General features: G+C 45.3%; 1 protein-coding gene across 2 annotated transcripts in view; it reads left to right on the top strand.

The window, feature by feature from the left end:
- The first annotated feature begins 5,574 nt into the window (after positions 1 to 5,574).
- Positions 5,575 to 22,686, top strand: part of DOCK5 (dedicator of cytokinesis 5) — a 232,639-nt gene continuing 215,527 nt past the window's right edge. For both annotated transcript variants that reach the window (XM_032144465.2, XM_032144466.1), the window contains exon 1: positions 5,575 to 5,837. In XM_032144465.2, coding sequence (XP_032000356.1) covers positions 5,795 to 5,837 — 43 coding nt within the window. In that variant the 5' untranslated portion in view covers positions 5,575 to 5,794. The remainder of the gene's footprint in view (positions 5,838 to 22,686) is intronic.

Consider the following 22,686-nt stretch of genomic DNA (forward strand, 5'->3'; position numbering starts at 1 on the left):
TCAAGAAACGAATGCCTTCTTACTGTTCACATCATCCACCTCTCCCAACAGTGGAATCAGCTCATTTAGACACAGCAAAGAACATTCCAGAAACAAAACTAGAAAAAAGAATTTTGCCACGTTCATGAAAAGGGTCAATCATAAGTATAAATCTCCTTGTGACAGGGATGAGGAGATAATAGCATTGGAGCCCTGAGCATTACCTTCCCATCCATCAGAGAAGCCGGATCCCCACAGCCACATGGCAGAGCCTGTGCAGACTCAGAAATGCTCACTACCTAAGTCACTTGCATAGTGGAGAGTGAATAATGATGTTGGAATCCCTGGGGCCTATGAAAAGGTACTTCTGGGACTAGAGTGATTGATTGTTTCCTTTGTCCTGCTAAGCTCATGGGTCCTAGAATTACAATGTATCACCTACTCCTGGCTTACTTAGAACCATCCTTAGGAGCCTGCAAAGAAAGCACTGCTTAGAACCAATAACATTATTTTTATTATTATCATTTTTTGGTAGTTCTATTAGCCACTCACTCGTATAGGATCAAAGAATAATCTTCCTTTATCTAGAAAGAGAGAGAAAAAAAAGACACTTTAAACGAATCCACAGCATCTCACAGAGAAGCCATCAGATCAGCCTGATTTGGCAAAAACAAACCTGGTAATCAACAGGGAAGGTGAGGCTCTTGCTAGTTCTCTTCACATCCTGTCCATTTATTCTCTAAAGCATTGTAAGGGATAGTCACAACACTCATGTCAAACTAACCCTCAAAGTCACTTACCCTCATTTCTTTCTCCATGGCTCCTTCAAGCAGAGCCTGTAGGTGTCTGTGCGTGCATAAGTGTGTTTGTATTTGTGTGGGTTTTGGAGTCTGAAGATCTCTGGTTGTGGAATATGCTTAATGTTTCTTCTGAAAAGATATCAGAGGAAAAAGAAAAGGGTATCTCTAGGCATCACGCTGTCATTCCACCTACCTGTCTGGTTGACTGTCTAATTTTAAGCCTCATTCTAATAAAAGACTTTGAAAAGCTCTGCTTTTATGATTTAAAAGGACATTCACACTGGGATTTAGCCATCTGATATAGCGAAGTGAGTGGATTTCAGTTTTCAGAAGGAAACGATAAACATACTGAGAGCTCTAATTAAAATTTTCCATTTTCCTCCAACTCTTTTAAAGCAATTGTCAAATTCGAAATCTCTGGCGCCCAAATTCAAACCTCTAGTTTTGGAAGAAGAAGACTTCAATGCAAGAGTGGGATGAGGCAGTTGAAATCGCTTTGGTAGAAACCCAGTTCCACTGGATAAGAGCAATAACATTCTGATGTATGTTACATTTGAAATATACCTGTGGTCAGAGAACAGAGGTCATCCAATTTCCCTAAGCACGGAGAATCCATGTAACTTTGAGAAGCCCTGAGTCCACAACAGGCAGGTCATATAATCCAGAGCAGAGCGCTTTGGCTCCTAAGGGGCCACATGGAGAAGTTGCTGAAGAAGGTGTGAAGAAGTGGGTCCTAAAGAAATATTGAAAGGAAAACTTTGATACAGAGCAACTGGGACAGGAAAGGGTGAAGACAAGATAGATATCAACGGTGACCAAGACAATGGCAACTCCACTCCCTCGTTGTTCAAGCTCCAAACCTTAGAGTCATTCCTTTTGTTTTGAATTAATATTTGTTTAGAGACAGGGTCTTGCTATGTTGTCCAAGCTGAAATGCAGTGGCAATTCACAGGTGCCTTCCCATTATTGATCAGAAGGGGAGCTCAAGAGAGGGTGCCACCTGGAGCTTGAGGCAGTTCAAATGTGAAGTCCCAGCTACGGGATCTTTGTCAATAATACAGTCGGTGTCAGAGAAAAGACAAGGATGCATCCAGTTGCTTTCTACCCAGGGATGCTCTCTGGGCTGCTGGCTGGTTGGAAAAGGGAGGCCTTGCGGTGGATTTTCCCCCTGCATATGTGGGCCTGAATTTCTTCAGCTAAGGAGGAGTACCGAAGTTTTGGGATATAAGAATTCCAAATTAGGGCTTTCCAAATAATTGACCTGCTTCATTTCTGACCTGGGCCACTTTACCCCCGCTTAGGCAACCTGGTGGTCGCCTGCTCCCAGGATGTCACTATATTGATGCGGAACTTAGTGCAGACACCTGATCGGCATAGCTCACTACAGCCTGGAACTCCTGGGCTCAAGCAATCCTCTTGCCTCAGCCTCCCGAGCAGCTGGGACTACAGGCACATGCGACCTAGCTGGCTTTAGAGTCATTCTTGATCCAGGTTGTATCTCACATGCAGGGACAAGAACCAAGCTATGTAGGGCCTGAAGTGTGTATGACATGGGCAGGGCTCTTTTAAAAAAAGAAAAATACAAGCATATCTCTTTCTGGGGGAAAACTTTCCAAAAAAGATTGAAGCATACTGACAGCATTAGAAGCCTCACAGTAGTAAATCCCCCTGCCATTCATGTGGCCCTTCTATTGGTTCTTTTTCATGCTGTGATGCAATCATAGCTCACTGCTAGCCTCAACCTCCTGGGCTCAAGCAATCCTCCCACCTCAGTCTCCTGAGTAGATAGGGCCACAGGCACAGCCACCATAACCAGGATATATATATAGTAGAGGAGGGTCTCACTATGTTGTCCAGGCTGATTTTGAACTCCTGACCTTAAGCAATCCTCCCACCTCAGCCTCCCAAAATGCTGGGATTACAGGTGTGAGCCACCATATCTGGCCAGGTTCTATTTTCACATATGTCAAGAACCCAACATCTTTTTCACCTCCATCCCTATCCTCCTGGACCCAACTACCTTCATGCCTTGCCTGAATGACTGAAATAGCCCCCGACATCCATCCACGTGGCCCTCCCTTGCCCCTTTACAATGGATTCATACCACAGCAGGCAAGTTCAATATGTTCCAGGTTGGCTCAAAGCCCTCCAAACCTCCAAACCTCTCTTGTAGTAGGTTTGGCTCCTAAGGGGCCACATGGAGAAGTTGCTGAAGAAGGTGTGAAGAAGTGGGTCCTAAAGAAATATTGAAAGGAAAACTTTGATACAGAGCAACTGGGACAGGAAAGGGTGAAGACAAGATAGATATCAACGGTGACCGAGACAATGGCAACTCCACTCCCTCGTTGTTCAAGCCCCAAACCTTAGAGTCATTCCTTTTGTTTTGAATTAATATTTGTTTAGAGACAGGGTCTTGCTATGTTGTCCAAGCTGAAATGCAGTGGCAATTCACAGGTGCCTTCCCATTATTGATCAGAAGGGGAGCTCAAGAGAGGGTGCCACCTGGAGCTTGAGGTGGCATATAAAGTCCATATGCCTGCCAGGGTTCTGCTCTATCTGGCACCCCTCTGCCTCTTAGATCAAATTTGCTCTCACCTGTTACTCAGCTCTCACTACCTAGGATCCCTGGCTGACCTGGGAACCTGCCAAACCCGCTTGGTGTCCTTTGCCTTTCTTTGCTGTTCCTCTTTTCCAGAATACTTTCCCCCAGAATCTTCACTTCCTTTAGCTCTACACCTCAACCTCAGCCTAGCAGAGCTGCATTCCCAGACCACTCCATACAAACAGCAGCACCCTACACGCCCTATCCTCCCTGCTTCGGATTTTTCTCTAATGTTTACCCTCCTTTAGTGTACATTTCTTCACTGTCTTACTCTCCCCGTCTAGACTAGAAGCTCTGTGAAGGGACACATTTTACTGTATTCACTGCTGCACCCTCATTCTTAGAGAGATGCCTGGCACTTAATGTGTAGGCATTTAATATGTGTGTGAAGACAGAAGAAGAAATTACCTAACCTGGGAAATTAGAATCATGATATACTAATGGATGAAGATAAATTATTTTGGGGAAGATGGTGGAATTCTTTCTGGATGTCAAGTCTAAAGTGACAGAGGAATTTCTTAAATTATTGTTAAACATTGTGAATAAAGACCTATTGATTGATGGAAAAAAAAAAGCCAGCTCTAGTAGTCATTCACCGTGAATAGGACTTAAAAAAAATTTCAGACCTGGTTTTGCAAAAAACCACCAAAGTTAAAATGCACTAATTCTCCAATGAAACTTTACTATCTTGTTATCTTGTTTGCCTATCTATCTTTATTGTCTTTTTTTTTTTTTTTTTTTGAGACAGAGTTTTACCCTGTTGCCCTGTGCAGTGGTGCGATGTCGGCTCACTTATAGCCTCTGCCTCCTGGGTTCCAGCGATTCTCCTGCCTCAGCCACCTGGGTAGCTGGGATTACAGGAACACACCAACACGTCTGGCTAACTTTTGTATTTTAGTAGAGAAGGGGTTTCACCATGTTGGCCAGGCTGGTCTGGAACTCCTGATCTCAGGTGATCCGCCCGCCTCGGCCTCCCAAAGTGCTGAGATTACAGGCGTGAGCCACCGCGTCCTGCCAACTACCTGCCTTTACTATCTTTACTACATGTTTGTCTTCCTTTCTTTCATATTCCTAAAAAGCATGAAAATCTTCAGAGACTGCAAGGAGGATATAATTTCTGTCTAGAGGAATCTTCTTCGAAGGTGAACGTAATTAAGCTGGTCATTTACTCCGCTTGCAATGTTACTTCTCAGTACAAGCTAGCGAGAAACCCCTGGATCTTCATTCTCCAGGTCTCTCCAGGAAGAAATGAATTCCAAGAGGGGAGCTCCAGAGAGGGCGCCACCTGGAGCCCAAGGCGGTTCAAATGCGCAGCCCCTTTGGGATCTTCGTCAAGAAAATGCAGTCGTTGACGGAGAAAAGACGGGGATGCGCCTTGTCCCCTTCTCCACGGGGATGCTCTCTGGGCTGCTGGCTGGTTGGGAAAGGGAGGTCTGGGCATGAAGGTCTAAGTTTCTTCAGCTTAGGGTTGGGGGGTCCCCGGAGTTTCGGGATACAGGACTTCCAAATTGGGGCTTTCTAAACAATTTCCCTGCAGAGGATCCCCTAGCAAACGGTCTGATACTTCTGAGGAGCCCACCTCCCTTGCACCAGCTCTCTGGTGATAAAAGTTCTGCTTTCCAGGCTCTAAGCGGTGGCCCCAGGAGATTCAGTCTGCCCCGAGTCCGGCTTCTCGCGCTTGCGGCGCCGGTTCAAGCTCCAGGGGGTGAAGGCAGAAGTCAACTGCTCATTCATTCAACAAATATTTATTGCGCGCCCGCTTAGTGCCAGGCACCGGAGGTGCCCCGGGCAAAAAGCCGCTCTCGCTGATCCCTTGCCGCTCCCCAAAGGTCTGGCGCGCGCCGTGGGAGCGCAGCCCGCATCCCTCGCCCACCGGCCGCCCGGCCTAGGCGTGCCCGGCGCCTCCAGCGCAGCCCTCAGTCGGGAGCCAGACCCCGGAGACCCAGCCTCAGGGGTATCAGCCGGGTGGGGAGGACGGGGGAAAGGCAAAGCGCCGCCAGCGCCAAAGTCCCGCCGGCCCGGGAAGCCGCTCCAGGGAAGCGCGCGAGGCGGAGCTGCAGTCGGCCCCCGCCCGGCAGAGCGCAGAGAGCGGCGCGGGCGGGAGAGGCCGGGCGCCCGCGGTTCGGAGGCGGCCCCGGCGGGCGGAAGGCGCGGCCGGCGGGAGGGGCCGGGGCGGCGCCGGGAGGGGCGCGCACTGCTGCGCTGCCGCCCGGCCCAGCAGGTGACCGCGGGCGGCGCGGGCACGGGCACTGGCGCGGGCGGCGCGGCGAGGAGGCGGCCCGCGGAGTCCAGCGAAGTTTGGCGGAACATGGCGGAAGCACCCGGGGCACGCAGGAGCGCGGCGCGGCGGCGGCCGGAGCCTGAGGAGCTGTAGCAGCCTTAGCCGCCGCCGCCGCGGGGCGAGGTCGCCGCCATGGCCCGCTGGATCCCGACCAAGAGGCAGAAGTACGGGGTTGGTGAGTGCGCGCCCCACCTCGTCCCGGCCCGGCCCACGGGCCCACGCGGCCAAGTTCGCGGACAGCGGCCCTGCTGGGTTTGCGCAGAGCCGGGCGGAGGACCCCGGCCGGGGGCTCGGCCCGCTGCGCAGCTCTGGCAGCCGGGGGCAGTCGGAGCCCTCTCCAGGGAGCGCCAATGGGGAAGTCCCCCAGGGTTTGGGGACTCCGAGTGCTTCCAAGTGCAGCTGAGCTTCGGGACCGTAATCCCGCTCTTGCATCCCAAGCTCCGGCACTTCACACCGGAGAAATGTCAACGCGAGGGGAGCGCGCCTGCTGCTCTTTTGGGGCCGCAGCTCTGTGGCTCGCCCCCGTGCGCCCAGCGTGGGTTTCACCTGGGTGTAGGTGACCGGCCCGGGTCGGCACATGGACTGGTGCTCATTGTCCCAGTGCTTTCTGTCCCCCCCTTTCGTAGGTTCTTCTCAGACGCCCCTTAAGTGAGGAGTTGACGGTGGAAAGCCGCCCTGCCCCCTTTCCTCCAGAGACTGGGATCTTGATGACAGTTGTGAACTGGATGGAAACTAGAGTCGTGGTGTGGAAGTGATGGAAGGGACAGGAAGTTGTGGCACGGAAAGGGGGTGGCTGGCCCCTGGGGCTGTTTGTGCGCACTCATCCCCTAACGGAGCCTGTCTGCAGAGGGTGTAAGGCTGCCTTCCGGATCCCGAGTTTCATCCTGGAGACGAGAAGAGGACATTTTATTAAGGAAACGGTGCCAGACCCCGTGCTGGGCACTTGGCATTCAGAACAGCGGTGCTGGAGAGCCCCGGGTTGTGCGCAGAGGTTGCTGGTGGTGGTGCTTTGGATACGAAACAATGGATGTGCGGGGATTTTGACCCAGGTGGAAAGTCAGGCTCCTTAGGCTTTTTATCAAGGATTGAGGTTATTGAGGGCCTGTGGAAAGACTTCTGCCCTGAACGGGGTGATTACAATGGTAGTTAGACCTGGGGTGATTCCCTACAATAAACACGGCTGAGTGTGTTGCGAATTTTATCACTTCCTCTCAGATCCATTCATTTGGCCTGTTTGTAATTTAGTCTTTGACTTTACTCCCTTACTGAGGTCCTGTTTTTCCTCACCTCACTGGTTAATGAAGTGCAGTCTCAAGAGCTACTCAGCGTGTCTAGGGGCTTTTCAACTCTGTAGCCAGGAGTCAGGGTTTTTTGTTGTTTGTTTTGTTTTTTAACAGTCTAATATTTACTATATTATTCTTAGGTTGTGATCCTTTATATATTTATTATTCTTTGTTTTCCCTCAATTCAAAAGACATTTTCTTTTTTGCTCTTAAGTTGCTTTTAGAATCTTAGTCTCTCCCTTAGCTGCACCTCAGAAATGAGTAGACATGTTGCTTCTGCCTCAGGGCTCTTTTTTTTTTTTTTTTTTTGGTTTGTTTGTTTTTGAGACGGACTGACGAGGGAGTCTCACTCTGTCGCCCAAGCCGGAGTGCAGTGGCGCAATATCGGCCCACTGCAACCTCCACCTCTGGGTTCCAGCAATTCTCCTGTCTCAGCCCCCTGCCCCGAGTAGCTGGGATTACAGGCTTGCATCACCACACCTGGCTAATTTTTGTATTTTTAGTAGAAACTGGGTTTGCCATGTGGGCCAGGCTGGTCTCAAACTCCTGACCTCAGGTGATCCGCCTGCCTCGGCCTCCCAAAGCGTTGAGATTACAGTCGTGAGCCACCTCACCCAGCCCCTAGATGAAAGCATATTTAACAATGCCTAATAACTACAGAAATGTTATCAACTCTAATTTTAACAGGATTAAAAGCTCTTTTCAAAACTATTAAGTTGAGGGTAATTAATGCAAACGTTTCAAAAATGTGGTTTTTATTGCCATAGACCTAGGAGCAAGTATAATATGTTTTTAATATTTTGTTTTTATGTTCTGGAGTCAGTTTACTGTGTCACTTATTGGTCAAGAAAAATATTTAGGCCAGGTGCGGTGGCTTACGTCTGTAATCCCAACAATTTGGGTGGCAGAGGCAGGAGGATTGCTTGAGCCCAAGAGTTCAAAACTAGCATAGCAACATAGCAAACGGGTCTTTACAATAAATATGAAAAACATTTAGCCGGGCATGGTCGCCTGTGCCTGTGGTTCTAGCTACTGAGGAGGCTGAGATGGGAGGATCGCTTGAGCCTGGGAGGTTGAGGGTGCACTGAGCCCCCATCACGACTGCACTCCAGCCTGGGTGATACTGTGAGACCTGATCTCAAAAAAAAAAAAAAACCAAAAAACTATATATATGGAAATATGTGTGGAAATTGTGTGTGTGTGTGTGTGTGTGTGTGTGTGTGTGAAATATTTGGATTGCATTTCCAGGGCCTAGGTGTTAGGAAAACTGCTCCAGGATATAATTCTGAACACTTATTTCACCAGATGTAGATTCTGGTTGGTCTGGGTTTGACAAAAGGACCCACAGTTGGGATAAATTACCTGAAGAGAGAAATCTCCATTGCTTATTCCTAAAACTCATTGTTGTTTTTCTCACCTCCTTGCTTATGTTTATGTCACCTCCCTGCTTGGAAGCCTCTCATGGTCAACAGGATAAAGTCTGAGCCTCACTTCCAAGGTTCCTATAATCTGGTTCAGCCTATCTTCAGCATTATCTCTCAAGGCTTCTTTCACTAGCTCTCCAATGCAGACCAACTGCCCTTCCCACTGTTGTGCAATATACCCTGCAGAGTCCCTCCTTTGGGACTTTGCTCCCATTGTGCCTGTCCCTGCTGGGAGTGCCCTCCCAACTCTGCCTCAGACAGCTCACCTTTCCTTGAGGGCTCAAATCCATTCCTACTCCCTTCTTCAAATTTGCTATTTGTCAGACCGTCCCAAACCTCCATGCTTCTTCCTCGCAGTTCCTGGACTGTGCCATCCTTGGGTTCAGTGAATCAGACCATTATGGTTTTGTATTCCTAGCACTCAGCAGGTGTACCAGGTATTAGTGCATTCAGTCTGCTTGTCCTTGATGTTGGGGTGCCGTTCTAAAGCACACTAACCTAGCTTCTCTGGTGATAGAATGCAGTTTTTTTCTCTTCTTTTTCTTCCCATTAGGCATAACATCTCATTCACCCCAATATGAGTTTAATTTTCTTTGGTTAGATGGAGGAAGGGAGAGCCTCCACTCTGTCTTTATCTCTGCAAGTAGAAGAATGAGATATTCTGCTGAGAAAACAAGGAAGCATGGAGCAGACAGACTTGCTTAAATATAGTTGGGAAAATTGGCTTTCTGGACTTTTCTAAGTGTGAACTGGTCAGATTTGGTTTTGGGTGAAGGAACCGTAGGATAGTCATGTTGAAGCATTTGGATGACTCAGAGCTAGCTATGACTTTGCCTGTTGTGCTCTAAGAGGAGTGTGCCTCTGCAGAGCTACTCTGTGTGAGGATAGAGCTTTGGACTCAGTATGAATTGTGCCTGCTGAAGCTGGCAGTTGCTACTGTCATATTTTATCTTGGTGCCACTCTTGGCTGTTCCTGACATATCCTAGACATTTCTACAGGGACTGAAATGCAGCCTGTCTGGGCTTTCTTAGTTCTTAAAAAGCAGTGTTGGCTCAGGCTTTAGCATTAAGTGGATCTCAGTGGTTTCTGTGTGTTATCAAGCGAGGTGACTGATCCATTTGATTCTTTAAACTTACGGTGCTCTAGTACCCCAGTGTGAAGTGCTCAGTGGCAAAGTGTTCTTCCCTGGAGACGTGGAAAATGTGCTTTTTTCTCATCTTTTTTTCTTTCTTTGTTTCTCTTTTCTCTCTCTCTCTTTTTTCTGTTTGAGCATATGAAGATATAAAACACTTTTAAGCAAACATTAGTGATAATTATCCGGAATAGTCTGATTATAAAAACAACATTTAATTTTAAGTTTGCTTCCACACAAGCCATTTATGTAAAGAACAGCCCCAGATTAGGTTGACTATGGATTCTTTGCAAAGTTTTTTTTTCTTTTTCTTTTTTTTTTTTTTTTTTGAGACAGGGCCTCACTCCACAGCCCAGACTAGAGTACAGTATGATCATAGCTCACTGCAACCTCCCACCTCAGCCTTCCAAGTTGCTGGAACTGCAGGTGTGCACCACCATGCCTGGCTTAAGTTTTTTGATTTTTTAAGTTTTAAAATAATTATTTTAAAGATGGGGTCTCTCTATATTGTCCAGGCTGGTCTGGAACTGCTGGCCACATGTGATCCTCCAGCCTTTAGCCTCCCAAGTTGCTGGGATTACAGGGGTGAGCCATGAGCCTGGCTGATTTTTATTCTTTTCTTCTGAGACAGGGTCTCGCTCTGTAACCCAGGATAGAGTGCAGTGGCTATCATGGCTCACTGCTGCTTCAACTTCCTGGGTTCAAGTGACCCTTCAACCTCGGCCCGCTGAGTCGCTGAGAACTACAGGTGCATGCTACCACACGCAGTTGATTTTTGTATTTTTTGTAGAGATGGAGTTTCACCACGTTGCCTAGGCTGGTCTGGAACTCCTAGGCTCAAGCAGTCCTTCTGCCTCAGCCTCCCAAAGTGCTGGGATTACAGGCGTGAGCCACCACACCCGGCCTTATTCTTTGAAAAGTAGCTCATTGTTGCATGTTGGGATTTGTGATCACAAATATTTTTATGATGTAACAAAAGGTAGTTTTGGGAAATATTACTAGTTGCTTTCACTGTTAGCTCTTCAGCTGTTTACTTGTTGAAAGCTCTTTAGTTGTTTAAAAGCATCTAACTTAACAGAGTAGAGCTCTGAATGCTGATTTAAGACTGACTTCAGACTTGGGCTTTTGTTGTGCTTTTGTTTCTTTGTTTATTTGTTTTTTGAGATGGAGTCTTGCTCTGTCGCCCAGGCTGGAGTGCAGTGGAGCAGTCTTGGCTCACTGCAACCTCCGCCTCCTGGGTTCAAGTGATTCTCCTGCCTCAGCCTCCTGAGTAGCTGGGATTACAGGTGCCGGCCACCACACCCGGCTAATTTTTGTATTTTTAGTAGAGACGCGGTTTCACCGTGTTGGTCAGGCTGGTCTGGAACTCCTGACTTCATGTGATGCGCCCGCCTCGGCCTCCCAAAGTGCTGGGATTACAGGTGTGAGCCACTGCGCCTGGCCCAGAATCGTGCTTTTTGTTAATGTCCTCAGGTATGTTGTTTCCCACCTGGTTCTTCTCCACTATGGACATCGTATTCCATAGACTGTAGCTGGGGTGGTAGAACTGGGAGCGGCCTCAGGAAGTAAGCATCCTTTCCTTTAAAAGAGAGGAACTTGGTGCCTGAAGAGGTTAAGTGAATTGCTTAACACCAAGGGTTCTTGCCTTTTTGGCCACACGAATCCTTGGCAGTCTGGTTAAGCCAGCAGACCCCCTTCTCAGAATGTTTTTATTTTATTTTTTATTTTTATTTTATTTATTTTATTTTTTGTTTTGTTTTTTGAAACGGAGTCTTGCTCTTTCGCCCAGGCTGGAGTGCAGTGGCGTGATCTCAGCTCACTGCAAGCTCCACCTCCGGGATTCACGCCATTCTCCTGCCTCAGCCTCCAGAGTAACTGGGACTACAGGCGCCCGCCACCACACCCGGCTAATTTTTTTTTGTATTTTTAGTAGAGATGGGGTTTCACCGTATTAGCCAGGATGGTCTCAGATCTCCTGACCTCGTGATCTGCCCACCTCGGCCTCCCAAAGTTCTGGGATTACAGGCATGAGCCACCGCGTCCGGCCCAGAATGTTTTTAAATGCATAAAGTACGATACAAAGTTCCAAGTCACTGTAGAAATAAAAATTAAGTAAATTACAAAGGATAGAAAATGAAAACAGCTATATTGAAATAGGCTGTGAAGATGTTTTTCAGAGTTCGTGATACTGCAGTATATGTACTTCTTTATTAATGCATAAAGTACCAAGATCTAGTGACAGGTCTAATAACTACCATAATTTTGAATTAGTCACAAGCATATATGATTTTTCAAGATATCTGCAGTAACCATACTATGATATAAAAATCCCTGTTTTATTGGTGACAGTATCAGAGGTGCTACTAGTGCAATTGTGGTTTATTGGCTACAGTCGTAATTAAAGTAAGTGCTGAATGTCAGAAAATAGAGATGTAACTTTTTTTCTTGTTCAAGTCCGTGGATCCTCTGGATTTAACAGATGAAGTATCCTTGGCTGAGGATCACATAGCTAATTAGTTACAGTACGATCTGAGCAACACAGTGATACTTGTTGACCACCTCTTTACACATAACACTGTACCGGATATTATATAATTATAATGACCCGAAGAAGGCCTGGCCTTAACTTGGTCATGGTTTTTGTTTGTTTTTTTTGTTTGTTTGTTTGTTTGTTTTTTTGAGACGGAGTCTCGCTCTGTCGCCCAGGCTGGAGTGCAGTGGCGCGATCTTGGCTCACTGCAAGCTCCGCCTCCCGGGTTCACGCCATTCTCCTGCCTCAGGCTCCCACCAGCCTCCCACGTAGCTGGGACTACAGGCGCCCGCCACTGCGCCTGGCTAATTTTTTGTATTTTTTAATAGAGACGGGGTTTTACCGTGTTAGCCAGGATGGTCTCGATCTCCTGAACTTGGTCATGTTTTAACAGCATTGAGGCTAAGAACAAAAGGAAGAGAGAATTAATATTCATTGAGAACTTCTCTTGTGAGGTACCATTCTGAACCCTTTATTTTAGTATGTTCCAGGGACATGTGGGGTCTTGGAGACACGTTCAGAATGGGGGGGTGGTCCATGAAATTAAAACTTTCTTTTTGCAATAATACTAAGACATTATTGGCCTGTTTACATTCTCATTATCTCATTAGTGTCTCGTGGAGTTTTCCAGAGGCTTTGCAAAGTGCGATGTGGCCACCGATGGAATGCAAAGGCAGCTATAAAGACCCAGCTGCCTATAGTGAAGTCAGACATTAAAGAGACTTCCAAATATGCAAAACAAAGCCATGCTTCTAAGTGTTTTTGTTTGAGAAAATAGTTCTGTTTCTTGAAAATATGTATTTTTACAAACATGTATTGGATTTATCATAGTTATTTTAAATTACCAACTACTCTTTGAATGTTTCAATTTGAATTTCTGATATGGTAAGTTGTGACAGATGTCACCCACATAGACAGAAGCTCTTTTGGGGTTCTCAGTAACTTTTAAGCAAGTAAAGGGGTTCTGAGACAAACATTTGAGCTGCTTTACCTGTTATTTCATTAAATCATTGTGGCAGTGATATGAAATGCTGTTGTCCCCTGTTGCTGATAAAGGAAATGAGGTTCGCAGAAGGTGAGTTTCTCATCCATGGCCATATAATCTCACTCCAAAAACAAAATCTTTAACCCATGTTGTGTTTCCCAAGTTCCACTTGTTCGTCGTCACCTTGGTTTTGCCATGTCCAGGTACCACGGTGTAGCAGCTTCAGGGCTTTTGCTATACCCATTTCTGTCTGTATTCTTTTTTGTTTTTGTTTTAAGAGATAGGGTCTTGCTCTGTTGCCCAGGCTGGAGTGCAGTGGTGCAATCTTGGCTCACTGCTCCCTGGACCTCCTGAGCTCAAGCGATCCTCCCACCTCAGCCTCTGGAATAGCTGGAAGTACAGACACACACTACCATGCCTGGCTAATTTTTGTTGTTTTTGTTTTTGTAGACGTGGGGTGTCACTATGTTTCCCAGGCTGGTCTTGGGCTCCTGGGCTGAAGCAGTCCTCCCACCTTGGCCTCCCAAAGTATTGGGATTACAGGCGCCAGCCACCACGCTCAGCCTATACTATTTTCTGTTATATTTTCTTTATATTGTCTGCTTTTTTTCTTTTTTAATTTTAGCAATTACTGAGAAAGAAAGCCTTACATTTCTACCACTACTTGCTGTAGAAAAGAAACAATTGTAAAAATGAAAGCAATAAAAATAAAAGCGGTGTATTAGATTCTGGCTAGATACTGTTGCTGTCAAGCCTAGAGCCCCAGACCTGCTTTTTCTTCATTAAAAAAGGAGGAAGCTGATGCCCAGTGGAATTTTTCTCTTCAGTATAGTGTCCATTCTCAGTATTCATGGTAATTATGTTCTGTTTAGTCACAGCGAACACTGAGTTAGTGAATACTGACCCGTTGCTCCTAGGGGAGAGGCAGGGTTCCTGTGAGCCTCTGGTCACAAGCTTTTCATCAGCCAATCAATACATAACCTTATTTTATGTGTGTTTGTGTTTCAAGGTACCTTATTTAATATATATAGTTGGTTCACTAACATTGAGCTCATGGCAGAAAGCACTGTAACTCATGCCTGAATGAAGAAACTTATCTAACGTGTATTTTTTTTAAGGCACATTACAGCTTTTTTTTGCATTTAGGAACTGAGACAGCACTGTAGCACTATGCTTGGGACCATTTTAAGTAGCAAAATCACCACCAAAAAGCACAAAAATGAGGCCAAATGTGGTGGTTCACACCTGTAATCCCAGCACTTTGGGAGACTGAAACGAGAGGATTGCTTAAGCCCAGGAGTTTGAGACCAGCCTGGGCAACGTTGTACAACCCCATCTCTACAAAAAAATACAAAAATTAGCTGGGCATGGTAGCATGTGGTTGTGGTCCCACCTACTTGGGAGGCTGAGGTGGGAGGATCATCTGAGTCTGGGGAGGTCAAGGCTGCAGTTAGCTGTGATCGTGCCACTGCACTCCAGCCTGGGTGAGTGAGTGAGACCTTGGTCAAAAAAAAAAAGCACAAAAATAAGAAAAATGTGGCAGTAAATAGACCCCGAAAAAGACACTTGTTTACAATATGTAAGCTGAAACAAGAATGCAGAGCGTCACCTTGCTCACCCTTAGCTAGGAACTTGTGCAGGAGTATTGGTTTTAAGGTTCCATATATATTTTAGTGAGTAGGTGAATTCTCAAATATGGAGTCTGTCAACAGTGAGGATCTGCTGTAGTTTCACAAAACGATAATTGAAGCCGGGCATGGCGGCTCACACCTGTAATCCCAGCACTTTGGGAGGCTGAGGTGGGTGGATCACCTGAGGCCAGGAGTTCGAGGCCAGCCTGGCCAACATGGCAAAACCCCATCTCTACTAAAAATACAAAAAAAAAATTAGCCAGGTGTGGTGGTGTACTCCTGTCATTGCAGCTACTAGAGAGGCTGAGGTAGGAGGATCGCTTGAGCCCAGGAGGCGGAGGTTGCAGTGAGCCAAGATTGCTCCACTACACTCCAGCCTGGGTAACAGAGCAAGACTCTGTCTCAAAAAAATAAAAGATAATTGAAAATGGAATCACTTCCTTTCCCCATGTGTTTGTTTTTGTTCACAGATTGGATGCAGTTGACTTTACTTCTGGAAACATTTTCTTCTCTAGACTTTTGATCCCATTTCTCCATGGTTTTCCTCCCATATCCCCACCCTCCGTCCTCCCTGCCTTCCCTCTGCTTTGCCAGAACTTTAAGTCTTGCCATAGCCTGGCTGGCTTTTGTGTCTCCTTTATCTACTTGATACCAAGTGATCTCACCCCCGCCCTGGCTCTCATTCCCATTCATTTTCTGCAGACTTCCACATGGATAGCCCCAGACCCCTTCGCTGTGCTTTGGAATCACATACAGCTGTTCACTGGGCATCTCCCAGTGGTTTTCTTAACAGGCAGTCCCTGCTTCCAGAACAGAAGTTTGGATCCTCTCTAACCCCAGAACTGCACTTTCCCCAGTTTTTTGCTATCTGTCCAGTGGCCCAGGCAGAACACTAAGAGTCACCCCACATTCTATCTGTCATCAAGTTCAGTCTGTCCTTCCTCCAAAATGCGTCCTCAGATTACCGCTCCTGATGTTTCCATTTCAATGCAAGCCTGCATTAGCTTCTTCAGGGCTACTGCAACGGTATTTTTTGTTTTCTTTTGGAGACAGAGTCTCGCTCTGTCGCCCAGACTGGAGTGTAGTGGCGCAATCTCGGCTCACTGCAACCTCCACCTCCTGGGTTCAAGTGATTCTCCTGCCTCAGCCTCCTGAGTAGCTGGGACTACAGGTGCGCGTCACCACATCTGGCTAATTTTTGTATTTTTAGTAGACACGGCGTTTCATCATGTTGACCAGTCTGATCTTGAACTCTCAAGTGATCCACCCGCCTTGGCCTCCCAAAGTGCTGGGATTACAGGCATGAGTCACCACACCCAGCTGCAATGGTCTTCTAACTGGACTCCTTACCACTTTTTTTTTTTTTTTAAGATGGGTGTCTTGCTTTGTTGCCCAGGCTGGTCTTGAACTCCTGGCCTCAAGTGATTCTCCCGCCTCACAAGTGCTGGAATTACAGCCATGAACCACCAAGCCCAGCTAAGAGGAACTTTTTAAAGGCAAGAACCTGACATTGCTACTTCCCTGCTTCCACCTTCCCATTGCAGTTGGGATGGCACTGAAGTTCCTGGTCATGCCCTCCAGGCCCTGTGGGATCAGACCTGCCGCCTACCTCTTACCCTTTTGCATTCCAGCCACACCAGCTTTATTTCTGGTTTTTGAACTCGCCAAGCTCAGCTTGACTCAGGACCTTGGCACTTACTCCTCCCTCTTATGGAATGTGTTTCCCTAGATCTTTAGATGTCCGGTTCTCTGGTCATATTCAGGTCTTCCTTCAAATAATCCCTGCTTAGAGAGAGCCTTCTCTGAGAAGAACCCTAGCTGCATGATCCCACCTCTTTGCCGACACCTCAGAATGTCTAGCCCTTTTCCTTTATTTATTTGTTAGTCTTTACTGTCTGTCTCCCATACTAGAATGTAAAGTTATGAGGACACGAACTCTTTTTCATAGCACCTGGCTCATAGTAAGTCCTCAGTAAATATATGCTCTATGAATAAATGAATGCTGACCCCATCATCTATTTAAATTCTTCTTGCTTACCATCAGCAGGATTTTGCCCACACTTTGGAAAATACCACCCTATGTGTGTTTCCCATGAGAGAAACATCGAAGGCATAGAGAAAGGGACATTCAAGTAATAGAGAAAATAGATTTAATAAACTGCATAAGCAAAAGATTACATGAATCCTGTGGGGTGGGCAAGGACTTAGAATCATAAATGTTGCATTATTAGATGGAAGTGATGGGATTTGCTTTTTTATTTTTGGGTCATTATTTATGGAGGCTTTATGGAAGAAGGGGCATTGCAGACTTGGCTACCTGGAAAGAAAATGCTTGACCATGTGGTACACAGAGTTTAGGAGGTTCTGAGTCATTGGGTTGGTGCTGTGTTGAGCACGTGAATTGGAAAGGAAAGAAGGCGCAGTCTCATGGAAGAAACAAGACATTTACATTCATCTGTTATTTCCCATTTTTAATACAAGGAGTTGAGGTTCCTTATAAAAAGAGCATATGTACTGTACACTCAATAATTAAATACAAAATCTGAGAAATCACAAGTAATTTGGAAGAAGAAAAAGTAATTTAGAATACTGGCAAGGGGCTTTGAAGCCATGGTTACTCAAACATTTGTCTGTCTAAATTTTTCTTCTGGCCATAGCTGTCATATAGCCATCATGTTACCTGAAAATATAAATTAATTTGTGTTTTCTCCTCATCTAAATTTCAAGAGACAAATCAGTGGGGCTTGAATGTAAGGAATCAAATCTCATTGTACTTAATTTTACCATAAAGCAAAGTTTTTCTAACTTCTAGCTTATTGCCAGCAGTATTCAATGCAATGACATTATAATGCAATGCATATAAAAGATTTTAGTATTTTCAAAAGAATTTAAAAAAAGGAATGATCCGGTTCTTTGGAATGAGTTGTAGCGGGATTGAACCATATGTCTGTGGTCAAGGAACACATAGTTTGTTCTTCACTAAATATTTTGGCTGGGCACAGTGGCTCATGCCTGTAATCCCAGCACTTTAGGAGGCTGAGGCTGGAGGATTGCTTGAGGCCAGGAGTTTGAGACCAGCCTGGGCAACATAGTGAGACCCTGTCTATTATTAAAAAAAAAAAAATTAGTAGAAGGAAAAATCGTTTTCCCCTTCCTCAAACAGGTAAAATCACCCAGAATATGCCTACTCTCCGTGGACATTAAAGGACATAATAAGTTCTTTGGGAGTCCTTTGACTGATTTATAACTACACCAGCATACCTCAGGAATAATGGGGGTTTTATTGTCAAGCTTTATAAAAGTGTTTTTTGAGAAATTATTTTGAGGCAGAGATGTGGATGAGCATGTTAATTGTATTTTTCCAAGTAATGTTTGGGCCATGTCCTCTCAGAGCCTGGGCTCACTCAAACGATTGTCTGAATGCTGGCAGCCACTTCCCAAGCAAGAGACAGAAGTGGGCTTTGTCTTTCACAAAGCTCTGTGCCATTGCAAAGCCACTGTTGTTCGAATGGGTTCATGGTCATTATCCACCTTTTCCCAAATGTGCTGTTTGCTCTCATATTTCCAAGCTGATTAAACCCTGTCACTGTCCATATCAGATAATAGTTGGACCCCAAAGATGCCCTCTCTCTAAGGATCATGAGTGTCTTTGTCTTTTTTTTTTTGAGAAGGAGTCTTGCTCTGTCACCAGGATGGAGCACAATGGAGTGATCTCGGCTCATTGCAACCTTCACCTCCTGGGTTCAAGAGATTCTGCTGCCTCAGCCACCCAAATAGCTGGGACTACAGGCGCATGCAACTATGCCAAGCTAATTTTTTGTTTTTCTTGAGATGGAGTCTCGCTCTGTCACCCAGGCTGGGGTGCTGTGGCACGATCTTGGCTCACTGCAAGCTCAGCCTCCCGGGTTCACACCATTCTCCTGCCTCAGCCTCCCAAGTAGCTGGGACTACAGGTGCCCACCACCACGCCCGGCTAATGTTTTGTATTTTTGGTAGAGACGGGTTTTCACTGTGTTAGCCAGGATGTTCTCATCTCCTGACATCGTGATCCGCCCGCCTCTGCCTCCCAAAGTGCTGGGATTACAGGCATGAGCCACTGTGCCTGTGTCTTTGTCTTTTAAAACAGCTTGAGGGAAGGAAAACGCAGTGGAGACTAATTCCCTCTTGAAAATAACTCTTTGCTGACTCAGCTAAGGTGCATTAGAATGCACCCTCCTGATGGGTTTGTTACCCGTATACCTGCAACAAGTTGCATCATAGTTGATGTGAGCCTGGAACAATGCAGTTCTCATGACCCAGTTTTCCCTGCCAGAGATCAGTTATAAGACAAAGTCATGACCAGACATGGTGGCTCATACCTGTGATCCCAGCACTTTGGGAAGCTGAGGCAGGTAGATCACCTGAGATCAGGAGTTCAAGACCAGCCTGGCCAACATGGTGAAACCCCATCTCCACTAAAAATACAAAAATTAGCTGGGCATGGTAGTGTGTGCCCGTAATCCCAGCTATGCAGGAGGCTGAGGCACAAAAATCACTTGAACCTGGGAGGCAGACGTTGCAGTGAGCTGAGATCGTGCCACTGCACTCCAACCTGGGCAACAGAGCGAGACTCCATCTCAAAAAAAAAAATACTAAGTCATAAATAAGACTCAGTTGTCAAAATCTAACAGCTTTGCCCTCTTGTATGTAGAATCAGAAGATATTAAGAGCTGGAGTTTGTAAGTATTACCTCTTGGCTAACACCTTCATTTTATCAGAAGAAAAAAAGCCCCAGAGACATCAGATGACTTATCTGAAAGTCACGCAGCTAGTAGCAAATTTTTGTTTCAAATTGCTGTCTTCTAGCTGCTCTCTTTCTCTTTATTTACAACTCTGGAGAGGGGTTTGTTAATCAGATCTCCTTAAGGTTCGAAGAGTAAATTCTCCCCTCTCCATCCAAAGGGGAAGATGCCTATGTCTCCTGGGTTTTTTCCAGGTGGAGGTTTTGTTACAAGTACGGTTCAGCTGTTAAATATCTTCCCTTTTTTAAGAGTTCTAAGAAGGAAGTGTGTTTGAGGAGGTTTGAGCCTGCAAAGTGGAAGTGACACTATGGGTTCCACGGTTTGGCCACTGACTTCTCACGTGGTTTCAGTCCTTAGCACTGTGGTATTGACATGATATCAGTTGCAAAATTAATAAGTAATGTGGCATTGTCACTATATCACAAGCATATTTGAGAATGAACATCACTGTGTTTTGCAAAGTAAATGTTTAAGGGGTGAAGAAAGGGTCATGTGTTGCTAATAAAGGATTATATTAGTAACCTGGATGTGAGAGAACATTTCTACTTTTTCAGACCTGTATTTCAAATAAAATGTGATGCCATCTTCTGAAAACTTAGGAAAAGTTTTAGTAAGCGCCTTCTCCCTCAGTTTCCATTTCCACTCTGTTCTTTTTTTTTTTTTTGAGACAGAGTCTTGCTTTGTTGCCCAGGCTGGAGTGCAGTGGCACCATCTCAGCTCACTGCAACCTCCACCTCCTGTGTTCAAGCAATTCTCCTGCCTCAGCCTCCCGAGTAGCTGGGATTATAAGCATTTGCCACCACACCTAGCTAATTTTTGTATTTTAGTAGAGACAGGGTTTCACCATGTTGGCCAAGCTGGTCTCGAACTCCTGACCTCAGGTGATCCTCCTGCCTTGACCTCCCAAAGTGTTGGGATTATATGCGTGAGCCACCACGCCCAACCAACTTCTGCTCTATTCTCTTTGCTGGGAGTGGACAGCTTTACTCTAGAGGAGGAGATGCAGCCTCTTCTCATGCAGAGACAATCACTGTCATTCTCCATCGGGAGCAAACTCCTGAAATGGGGCAATATCTACCCACGTGGAACCAGAGGTGCTGGTGCTGGTGCTGAGCTTTGAGCTTCCTTCAGAACAGAAGTAAACAGCAAGTTGCCCTTGTTCTTTACCATAAGCAGAGAAGGCCTGTCTATCCAATTGTGACTGCATGATTTGTTTTAGATTGTTAATTTACATTTTGCAGAATACTGAGGCACATTTTCTGTGAACTTATGTGGTTATATATACTTTCAATCAGTGGATACTGGAAGCATTGTTATACATTTGATGTCTTTTATAAAAGAATCCTAAGGGACAAAAATGTTGGGAACTTTGGAGTAACTGAAATGGCAATGTGCTGTATCTTATTATAATACTTAGGAGTTCATTGTGACTTGAAAATTCCAATTAAAGTTGGTATAACCTCTATCATGTATTGATTAAAATTAAAAATGCACATACCCTTTGACTTAGCAACTCCATTTCTCTGAGTTTGTCTTACAAATATACTCCACATGTGGGGAATAATACATGGACGAGGTTATTCATTATAGCATTATTTATACCAAAAACATGGAAACTCTCAAGTGTTGGCTAATTGGGGATGGATTTAGTAATTTATAGCACATGCATACAATGGAAAACTATACAGCCGTTAAAAAGAATCTGACGCAGTGATAGATAAAGTGTTGACAAAGGTGACAGTGGCATGTAGTGGTTGAAGGATGATCCTTTCAAAAAATGGTGCTGAGTCGTTTGCTTATCTATCCTGAACAAAATGTATCAGGACCCCTACCTAATACCATATAAAAAATTGATTCCAGCTGTATGAAAGATAAAACAGTGAAAGCTCTTAGAAGAAAACATATCAGCACATTTTTGTTGCCTTAGAATAGACCATCTATAATTTAATACATTTTGCTTTCTGCCATTCAGTTAGTTACTTATGATCATCTCTTTGTTAATCAACAAAAACCAAATCCAAGATTTTACTTCAATAAAGGGCAAAATAAAACATGCCTGTGCTGGTCTCATCTGTTTATAATCCTACTTTTTAAAACTTGTATAATTACGTCTTATTAATTGTAGTGTTAATTTGTTGGTTGTTTAAGGATCTAAATGGCTATTTCTTCTTCTTCTTCTTTTTTTTTGTTTGAGATGGAGTCTTGCGTTGTTGCCTAGGCTGGAGTGCAGTGGTGCAATCTCAGCTCACTGCAACCTCCGCCTCCCGGGTTCAAACGATTCTCCTGCCTCAGCCGCCTGAGTAGCTGGGATTACAGGTGCATGCCACCATGCCTGGCTAATTTTTGAATTTTTAGTACAGACAGGGTTTCACCATTTTGGTCAGGCTGGTCTCAAACTCCTGACCTCAGGTGATCCGCCCACCTCGGCCTCCGAAAATGCTGGGATTACAGGCGTGAGCCACTGTGCCCGGCCTAAATGGCTATTTCATGGTGAATAAACCATTAGCCTCAGGCTTCATCTACTCTCTTTGTTTGAAGACAATAAAGTATGATGTAATTGTATTATTTTGATAAGGTAATACTTAGTCCCATGACATACAAAACACTAGTAGCATTACATAAAACAAAGTATTTCAATAGTGAAAGAGAACATTTATATAAAATTATTTCTATAGTCTAACAGTATCACTAACATTACATGCCTTTTAAAAAATATGTTTGAGTTACTGAAGAAGATTGAGATACAGATGTTGACTTGTTTAGGGCAACAGGTTAAGCTAACTTTAGTCCTGCAGGCTGTGGAGCCGGGCAGCCAAGCCGTGCTTGAAATCAGAATCGTCAAGGTGAATGCAAGAGCCATTGGCTGCAGAGTGAAGTTTTGGAGAGTAGTTGCTTGTGGCTGGGATTTTTGAAGTCCAAGTCTCCTAACTTTTATTACTCTTTACCTTGTGAAGTCATATAAGGCTCTAAGCCAAGTAAGAAGGAAGGAATAAGATTAGCACACTTCCTGGTACAGTGGGCCGTACGTGATCGCTATCTGAAAGTCTGCTCAGTCGCAGCCTCCCTGACAGTACCCTCGCCTGGCAATCAGGTGCCTTTGTTTGCAGAGTGGGGCTGATTACCAAGTAGTTAATATTGGTTGGCTCAGAACCTGTCCTCAAAGTTCAGAATAGATTTGAGCATATTTTTGATTTTAGAGCCTTATGGCCAGAAATGGCCTTATCTTGCAAGAATCTTTCTGGAAAAAAAAACATATA

The sequence above is a fragment of the Hylobates moloch genome, unplaced genomic scaffold (assembly GCF_009828535.3).
Source record: "Hylobates moloch isolate HMO894 unplaced genomic scaffold, HMol_V3 SCAFFOLD_22, whole genome shotgun sequence".
In the NCBI taxonomy this organism is placed as follows: domain Eukaryota; kingdom Metazoa; phylum Chordata; class Mammalia; order Primates; family Hylobatidae; genus Hylobates; species Hylobates moloch.